Source organism: Gnatocerus cornutus, chromosome 10 (genome assembly GCF_029298725.1).
Source record: "Gnatocerus cornutus isolate USDA-ARS CGAHR chromosome 10, icGnaCorn1.1, whole genome shotgun sequence".
Classification (NCBI taxonomy): Eukaryota; Metazoa; Arthropoda; class Insecta; order Coleoptera; family Tenebrionidae; genus Gnatocerus; species Gnatocerus cornutus.
Window position 1 is genome coordinate 2,851,871 of NC_142242.1, and position 9,989 is coordinate 2,861,859.

The following is a 9,989-nucleotide window of genomic DNA, read 5'->3' on the forward strand; positions in this document are numbered from 1 at the left end:
TAAGAAATAAAAAATTCCGTCCAGGTTCAAGATTTTATTATGAAAAAAATTAAAGCAATACCATAAGGCCGATAATAATTGAAGGTGGGGCGATACATCCTGTAATGAATTTACACATATGTAAATACTATAATAAATATAAAAGGTTATAAAACGTTGAAAAGCTGTACCAATCCAACAAATCTATAAAGTATTTGAAGTGCTTTAACATTGGCGTAGATGTTCTGGTGCGTGGTAGTGTTGTTGTTGAGGGTTCATCGATGGATAAACTGGTGGTGGAAAACAACGTACGTGTTCGACAGAAAGTTCGTCGTTTTCACCCGATTTCAAAAACTTGTTCAAAATCGCGAAGATCTGCGAGTTTAGAACTTGGAATCGCCGAATTCTATCAACCATCCTTTTCAAACTCTAAAAAAATCATACAAAACCAAATCAACAAAAAGTTAGAGGTCGTACTATTCCTTTGACGAGTTCGTCCTTCATGTCCACTCTTTGGACTCTGAGGATGTGATAACAGAAGTCTAGAGCCTCGAAGCGTCTTTGTTGGTCTAGTAAGACGATCATGGTACAGCCGGCCCAGTGGAGACCTTCTCCGAACATTTCCCTGTTGAATAAAAAATCGTTAGTTTGTAGTTTGTACCACCTTTAGACGACTTACTCGACAGTATATTCATTCTCGCTCACTGGAATGCAATAGACGAACTGTAAAGCAGACCACAATCGATGGAACTCCGTGCACTCGTCTACATTCATCACACCGTTTGCTGGAGCCGGTCCAACCCATATAGTGTCATCCAAGAAAGTCCGCAGCCTATTAAGGACAACTTCAAATATGGAAAGACCACAACACAGTCTTTCTCGCGTTAACAAATCGCCTTCCTTGGAGATCAGAGATTGCTACATAAACAGACTTAACGATGTGACCAAAACGTTAAAATAACTTTACCTTGGCAGTTCCTAGCTTCTCAATATTTGGTACAATTTGCAATGCGGCGTATTTGGCTTCAAGTCTCTTTTGTTTCGCTTCAGGTTTTTCGCCTTCTTTGCAAAACGGTCGAGGGAGAATATTTTGGAAAGGTGCAGCTTGCAATAAATCGCAAACTTCTTCTTGGGACAACGCTTGTTCCATTAATAAACAAAAAAGAATGATGTTCCCGAATTCGCGGAAATTGTGGAACAACTCAGTTCTTGCGTCAGGGTATTGGACGATATCGTTCAACTGAGCGTGATAGTAGCTTAGAACCCCTACAAACCCACAATAAAATTTTATCTAAACGTGCAGAGAGCATACCTGGGGAACCATAATCGTATCGTGGCAATTTACAATGTTTCGGCATAGCCTCCATTAGGGTTTTTGTGAACTGGAGGAGACTTCCTTGTATCAAACTTTTGACGATTTTCAGAAGCTCTTCCATCACTACTGCAATTCCCTGATACCCCAGGAGTTTACACATTGTGTGGAAATGTTGAGGGCCCACAAAACCTGATAATAGAGTAGAAACACCATCGATTTTAATTGAATTGAATGACTGACCTGAGTATTGGCCGTATTGGGTGGTGTAGGCAAGATTTAGTTGTTTGCTCCCCCACATATAGTGGTGGGACATTTGAGGGGGTTTGTCTCGGTGCACAGCCCCAGAAAACGCGATTTGCCCTCGGTATTTAGTAAACCGATTTGTGGCAGCATTATAAACATAATTGGGCAAGAAATCGTAGTTCAATTCCCAAAACACGTGTAAAGTGATTCTTCCATAAGGCGCCAAGACGTTGTGATTTGCTTCACGATACATCGAGTCAAAATCGTCTAAAGCCAACCACTTACTGAGCAACTTATGCGATAATCTATTGACCTGTAAAAGTCCTTCAAGTTCCATAACGCCAGTGATATCTCCTCCTTCGAATTTACTGATCGCCATGTCTAGACTTTTTTGCATATCCGCGTTGATTCTTTGAGTTATTAATTTGTTGAGATCTATGGACCTTCCCAACAACTGAACGTGTCTTTGTTTTAATAAAGTCTCGTAACGATTTGCTCTGGGGTACGGAAGCAAATATGCTCCGAGAGCTGCGCATTCAACTCGGAATCGCTTATCAAGGAAAATACTAAAAAAAGAAAATCAAGAATTGTCTGAAAATGACCGGAAAATACCTCGCCGCCAATTGTTTATAGTACGCGAAGATCTGTTCACTCAATTTATAAACAAATTGGTCAAAGCAGAGATTGACTTCCGCCTCCACTTCATCGTATAAAAATTGTTTTCGGAATATTGTCAACGCGTAAAGTGCACTGTCGTTATATAAATCGAGCGGATACAGAACGTACTCCATCATCGAAGGTTCTTTTGTTTTCAAGATGTGATCAGTCAAAATCCAAGGCATTGACATGTCGATTGGAAACTGAATGCGTTTTTCCATTGTGATTAGATCGCTGCATTCTTCATTATGGTTGTGGCGTACTGTACATTTCTACAGATAAAAATGTTCAAATTTGAAAAAGAAAGACTGAAAATTGTGGTAAACCTACGTTAATTCTCCTTCCCATGGTCATCTCTAAGTAAAACTCTCTGTACCAAAGTTGTGAGAGATCACAACACTGTTGCAGCGATTCTAAAGATTAACATTTTATTTACGTTTCCCGGATTCTTGTAAACTTACCGCTAAAACTTAACAAGTAATTCCAATAAAACGAAGTTTTGTGAAACTGATCGATCTGCATTAGATATTGTCCATCGATGTCTTTCCGTAGTGTTCGTTTACCCCCTGATTTATCAGCGATTAGCGATTCCAACATTGTTCTTACCATGTATAACTGAGTAGAGGAAGGACCTGTATCATCAAAATAAATATCGAAAGGAAAGAAAAATTATTACGTCTTACCAACATTCCTCCTTGGCACTTTGACATTAAAACCGTTGTCGTCCTTTTTACCTCTGAGTGCTGGATCTTGAGAAGGCTCAACACCTCTTTGCCAGTCAGCGCACGTGTCTCTAACCGCCGTAATAATACTAAAACAGGATATCAGATGCAGTTCACACTTCTGGACGTTTTACCTTCTAATCAGTTCCTTTTTATTTTTTATTGCTTTTCTTAACGGTTCTCTCAACGCGACCTGTACGAAGTCTTGAAGTTCCGCATAAATATTCCTCCTAATTGCATCTGTGAAGACAGTTTCCATTCTAGCCATCAACACCTGCAATCCTTTGATCATCGCAATAACTTCAATCAGTGCAAATTTCTCATCATCGCTATAATTATAACGTGTCGCTCTTTCATACTCTTCAGCTTCCAAAGGACATTCTTTATTTTGATGATGATCAGTTGGATGGAGGAGCTTCCATGAATAGAGTTCTGTTACCACACTCGTCCATTCAGATAACAATTGCAGACCACGAAGTGCAAGTTCAGCTGTTTCTTTATTTTCAACATCGCTACCACTCTCTTTGTATGTCGTCGTGACCTCGTTGCTATATCTTGCCAACTCGCTTATGTACTTAACGTGGTCATCGCGGATTTGGGGTAAATGTACCATCAAATCCGCTTGGGGAGAGGGAGTATTGCTACTGGATAAAGGCCATTTGCTCGGGTCGAAGTGCTTGCTTCGCTTTATGTAGTTGAAGGGGGCGATTTGCATGTCGCCGAAAAGGGGGACCACCTCCAGATTCTACAAGAGGTTCACATTTTTAATTTTTTTGTCGATTTCTTCATCTTTATGTATAGTGGACGCAAAGTTTTAGTGCGGTTATGGCTTTGATTTTTAAAATGGTTGACAGAGCCTCATAAATTCATAACTGCACTAACATTTTGAGTCAAGTTTCTCCATAATAATTTCCGAAATATCTTTACTTTGAAGTTCGAAAAAAATTGATGAAAGATTCCGTTTTTGTTGCATGCGCGGGTTTAATTTACGATTGCGTCAGCGGTTTATAAATATCATTCGTCCAGACTAAATTCGCGACCTTTGCCCTATCATAAACGCCGATATAAATCTCACCTTAAAAATCCGGTCGATGCGATCCAGTCTCAACTTTTTTTTCTGGTCTAGTTTGTTAATATTGCACAACTCGCTGTCCATCAGAAAGAGCCCAAACCCCATGACTTTCACTAGCATGTGTTTTTCGCTAGGTGTGAGATACATTTTTGTTTCAAACATGTGTACACAGATATTTACTACATCTGCAAGTAATTCCTCATAGCCACTAATTCTTTCCAAGTTTTCTTTAACTGCATCTCTAATTTTATTTTGGGTGGCCAGAAACATAGAGAGATTTTGCGACTCTTGTAAGGTTTGTGAATCTGACATGACTTTCAAAAATTGTGCAGCTCTGCGATATGTTGAGTAGTCATTTTTGACACTTGACTTCATGTTTTTTAATTCATCTAGGACTGCAAACATGTTGATGAATTTTCCCAAGGTTAGAAGATAAGCTTCTGAAACAAAGTCTTTTCTTTTTTCTGTGTGGCAAAGTCTTTTGACTTCCTCAAAAAACCTTTCAATTGCCTTTTTCTACAAAGATAAATAAGTAACAGCGTTGGTACTAACAGTTAAGCTTACTTGGAAGTACATGAAATTTAACAGTTTATTGACTTCAGGAGCCAATACTTCAACTGTTTTTTCATATATTTCAACTCTGTTTGGTTGTTCATTTGATTTAGGCTGTGGTATAGCTCTAGAACAACACCTCCAAGTGTACAACATAACTGCATGTTCTTGCCCTTCCTCTAAAAGCTCATTCTGCAACAAAATAGTTAAATAGGATCTACTTTTAAAGCTACAATATTACTAAGCTTGCATGTACTGTAGCTTCCTCAATGTATTTAGCAATTCCCGTGACGAATCCATTGCGATCTTCAAAATTCGTGTCAAAATTCGTCTGATATACAACAGAACATGGTTGGGCTTCTATACATGGTTGTTCATCAGGCAAAGGAAGCTCATCCAAAACGTCAACATTTGATAATGCATCACTTAATGATACCCGATCCGTCCCAGCCATTTCAAACAGGACACCCTAGCAATTCCCACAAATGAATAATTTAATCAACCTACAAAAACTCATTGATTAACACACCCTTGAATGAAATCACTCACAACATACATTTAAAACCATGACTGGAAACGTGAGAAAATTTCTGTTCGAACAAATAGAACTAATTTTGTGCTATTTTAGAAATATTTAACATTTTTAGGTGCGGCAGAAGACAAGTAAACAAATGACAAATATTTAACTAGATATGTCAACAACTGTACGCAATAAAAGTCACTAAATTCATTCATTTCCGGGAAAAAATTTTTGCCCCTCGTTGAAAGATGGCGCACCAAGTTTCAAATCACGACAAGTAGTGATAATCGTAAAATCAATTAGACATGACTAATATAGTTCCACAGATTATACTTCGTTTCATTGTTATCTTATTTTTCAAAGGTGTGTTTGTTTATCATGTATTCTATTTCTTGATAGTCTGTTATTCATTAGGAGGGGATAATTTATCCTGCGATGTTTTTAATTCGCAGTAATTAAAATTCATCGATAATTGATACTTAATATCTTACTTTTGTACCGTTGGTAATGAGGAAATATAACTTGTGGTGTTTAATTAAATTTAAATAGATTTAATCAGTTATTTTTGTCGCTTAGCATTAGCATTTTAATGAAAGTAGAGTGTGGAGTGTAATCAACAATCGCAGACGTTAATCTTTATTAATAAATACCGCTGGTGCAAAAATAAAGTAGTCTTAAATGTGTTAATAAGAAAAAAGATAATTTATGATAGGCCGGCTTAATAAGTCACTGCTAATTTAATGAATTTTTCCAGATAGATAAGAAGCTAGTGATCGGTGTCCTTTTAGTTAGGTTGTTAATGACAAAACGTTTCAGTGAAGAAAATAAAAAACGTAGTTTTGAGGTATTTACTGTTGAATTTTAACCAACAGCTTGTTATGTTTATAATTGTCAAATTCTTTGCGTTTCTTGCCCTTTCAACACCCGGAATCATAACTCATCTGGATTTGTTGGTGATTTAAAAAATGGTTAAAATCTATCTTAGTGAAACGCTCAACATTTGATGGTTTCGCCGTGAGCGGCGGATCTTTATGAACGCTAATAATAAAAATCAATCATACAGTGTTTTTAAATTAGCAAATTAATAACAATTTAATTTGTATTCAACGTTGCGATTGTGGTTATTTGCTAATGGTTTATTATGAGCAATAAATTAATGTTGAGCTTTATTGTTTAAGTTGTATGCTGTACAATATAATCATTTCAACAGGACTAATAATATGTTTAATACAAAAGTAAATAGCCATACGTCAAATATTAAATGAACATAGAAATACGGGACAAAAGGTTGCGCTATTCCAGATATTCCGATATTTAATACGGTGCTGTTATTATTAAAACAAACCTCTATGAAATTACTAGTCCATGCATACTTGTGTTATTAATTCCGACTGGTATTCCAATGATATTTGCGAACACTGTGACACTAAATAAACAAGTATTTTTGTGTTATTCCTAATATTTCGATCTTTTTATTATCACAAATGCGTTTTATGATTCCTTCAAATCAATGATAATTAACTGAGTGCCAAGTATTGAAACTACTTTTTTTAATTATCCCAGTCGTACCATAACTTCCATGTATGTATTTACATTCTGGGCATAAATTTTGAGATAAGTATGTCATTTATTTCGCATACATTCCGCAATTTTCAATAAAGCGAACAAATAGGCGTTAAGAGCAATAAAACTAGAACCACTATAGAAGTAAGGTTATAAGGTTACACTTTACAGATGAAAGCCTCTGCAATGTAAAGCAAACGTTCATCATTGGTAATTTAATCTCTATTTAGATGAAAGAATCTAAGGGTCAGCGACAAAGCAAGGAAACTTGCGGAAATTTCTGGAGGTTTTAGCGAATACGTGGGTTTATTTATCAAAGACTGATGCACTCCACACAGTTGAAACAAAAAACAAAGATATACAATTCATAAGGAAAATTAAAAACTTTTCCGGTGTGGATATTTCACTATTCAGTCAACGTGAATTGGAATAAATATTTATTAGCCTGGACATTCGAATGTGCAGTGGCAAGATTTCACTGTTGATAAATAGAGGAAATGTTTTATACTTTAATGGATTGTAAATTTTAAAGCCCCTTCACCCTCCATTAATTTTCAACAATACTCTGAGCTTTTATAAAAAAATATTTTATAATAAATGTCACATTTGAATAGCAGTGTTTTAATAATAAATTGTATATTTTTTCTATTATATTATTGTTTAGATCTGATTTTTAACACTAAAGATAAAAGTATGTCACTTCGGCGAATGTTGCAGGTGCTAAAACCACAATGTTTGTTTATAATATGAAATATTTGAATTATAGCGGATGTTGAATAGTCTTTGTTGAAGCAAACATTTTAACACCATTGCAATAAGCGCATAATTGAAAGTATAAAATAAGTTTGGATATTGCAACATTATTGATATATTATTTTTGATTGTCTAGCTTTTGATATACGTAAAAAAAAAGGAAACTTATAGGTTTCACTCACAATGATAAGTTAATTCGTAGGTTTTTGTTGTATTTGATTTTATTGTTGCGTTACAAGTTACAATGAATAGGGGAAAGTGGTACAATACCGTTTTTTTTGTGAATGTCCGAACGAACAATTAACTAACAACCTTAATTTTCCGCATAAGTTGTAAGCGTGATCTTATTAAATGTGTCGTTGAATATAAAACTTTCACGGTTTGATTTCGGTGACTATTAATTCAAAATTGATTGTTATTGGATGTCGATTGTGTTTCAGCGCACGTAAAAACGAGGATGGAAATAAACAAAGCACGTTGTGAGAGCGACAGATGCACGAACTCATATTGACATTTCGGAACGGGTTCATTCAAAATATTTAATATAATTTAGTAACTTGATATGGCAGTCTAGTGTCAAACGGTCAATTGAAAGTAAAGAGGGGTCCGAAACAAAAACGCTGTCGCTTTTCAACCAGAATTAATACAAAATTTGTTGTTGGAGACTTAAGAAATCACATCTTATTTGTCGAATCTTTAAGGCAAACATCCGGTGTACGCGACGTGCGAAATAATAGCAGGGACCGATGGGAGTGTGAAAAAAGTGGAGGAAATTTTCTGCTAAAGTGCTTCTTCTATTTCAACGTCTGTTTCTGTCTATATTAAAATGTTAACTGTTCGCGGAAAAGAAATCATCTCGCGCTCTTTGCCTGTTCAATCCGTGTGAAGGCAAAGCTGAAAGATATAAGGTAAAGCGGTAGACGCGAAAACAAGTGTCAAATTATAGCACGCTTGATTCAATTTTGCTCGGTCGAAATGACGGACTGTCACTAACGCATTGCTGGTATTAAGTTCCTATCAGCTCAACCGGTCGTATCGTTGCAGAAAAACGCCTGAACGCACCTTAACACGTCAACACTTGACCCTCGGTATAAGACAGACCAAAAAAAAACTATCTACAACAGACACGTTAGGCCGTTTAATTTGGGACGAAATGGAAATTTGACGTTTTTTGCTCGAATAAATACCACGGAATCCACAAAACATACGTAAAATATACCAAAACGAAGTTAATTGAATATCGATTTAGAATTAGGACCTTATGCAAACCCATTTCTGAACATAATGGCTCGTTTTTTATACAATATGCTAACTACCCACTCCTTATAAAGACGTTAGATATGATTTTATGGATATAGAGTTTCCTAAATTGTTCGGTTCAAACAAAAACTCGTTAATCAGCTTCCATTAAATTCTTGCCCACAACGATTTGATGGATTTTATTCTTTCCAGATACAGGAATGAAAAATCAGAGCAAAAATTCCACTGATTACATTTTTTCAAAAGCTCCAATTATTCAAATTTTACGTTGCACGCCCACGGGTTCTAGTTAAATTCTTGTAATACAAGTGTCATGTTGCTGAATGTTTTATATTCGCTCTTACTCATTTATTGCCGTTATACTGAAACATATCAGTGAAAAATGTAATTAAATCACCTGTAACAGCACTGAGTTATGGATACACATGACTGCATTTTATCTGCCCTGTTGACGTCGCTAGCAATTTTAATTTTCCGTAGACATATACTAATATTACATAAATAGATAACAAAAGTTTCATATAAATGACAAAATTAAACTAGTTCTGTTTAACAAAATTTTATTCATTATTGCTTTACAAAGACGGGAAATGAAACTAGCATGGAAAAGCGCACCGTTTATTCCTTTGTGGGAATTTTGTTGTAATGTCAGCATATTCGTCAATTTTAGTAAAATTCGAGAAATTGAAAGTGTATCAACACAGACTGGTTATTTTTTGCCCGAGAAGATTAAACCATCTTTAAAATTTTCTTTTTAAAGAAGTGTAGCGCGGTATCAGCACCAACAAGTTGTAATGAAGTTGATAAAGCTGACTGTTATCGCCGGCTGTTCCATAAGTGGTTATTCAACATCCTTGATTGGTTGAAAAATTCGGCTAAAATATTCGATTAAAAAATTCACATGATAAGATCAAATCAGGTAAAAGCGGCATAATTAGTCTGCTGTGGACGTGTGATTTTTTTAGTATTTTTAGCGAATATAAAATTTCTCGAAGGTTGAAATCTCATGGTGTGAAATTTGTCAGAGTTTGTCCTGCTGCAAAATGGACCATAAAAAACATTGATGAAACAAGATACGTTCTTCTTATAGTACGCGTCAACGTATAAATATTTAAAATTGGCATTTTTACAGCGAATTTTATGAGTCTTTACATGATGTTTTATAGTGATAATTAAAATTCCCTAAAAAGACTAGCAAAACGTCCTATTAAAACAGGCAATGTTTGGGATTGTTGGCTTACCTCATTAAAGGTGGTGGAAATCGAATTTTAGTAGTTTTTTTTATTCGAAAGCACATATTTCATCGGGCGGGTGAACGTGTTTTACGAGATTTCTAAAGGTTTAACGGTGTCG

The 9,989-nt window shown here is 35.7% G+C and overlaps 1 protein-coding gene across 1 annotated transcript; it reads right to left on the reverse strand.

Moving 5' to 3' along the window:
- Positions 1 to 19: 19 nt before the first annotated feature.
- On the reverse strand, positions 20 to 5,267 carry Cyfip (Cytoplasmic FMR1-interacting protein Sra-1). The gene is made up of 15 exons (XM_088047612.1): positions 5,097 to 5,267; positions 4,782 to 5,043; positions 4,553 to 4,732; positions 3,992 to 4,504; positions 3,051 to 3,661; positions 2,878 to 3,005; positions 2,656 to 2,826; positions 2,525 to 2,607; positions 2,150 to 2,466; positions 1,535 to 2,103; positions 1,292 to 1,483; positions 947 to 1,245; positions 659 to 897; positions 457 to 604; positions 20 to 408 (listed from the first exon to the last, which is right to left on the reverse strand). The coding sequence occupies exons 2-15, from the start codon at positions 4,992 to 4,994 to the stop codon at positions 205 to 207; spliced, it is 3,867 nt and encodes a 1,288-aa protein (XP_087903738.1). The 5' UTR covers positions 4,995 to 5,043; positions 5,097 to 5,267; the 3' UTR covers positions 20 to 204.
- Between the last annotated feature and the right edge of the window lie 4,722 nt (positions 5,268 to 9,989).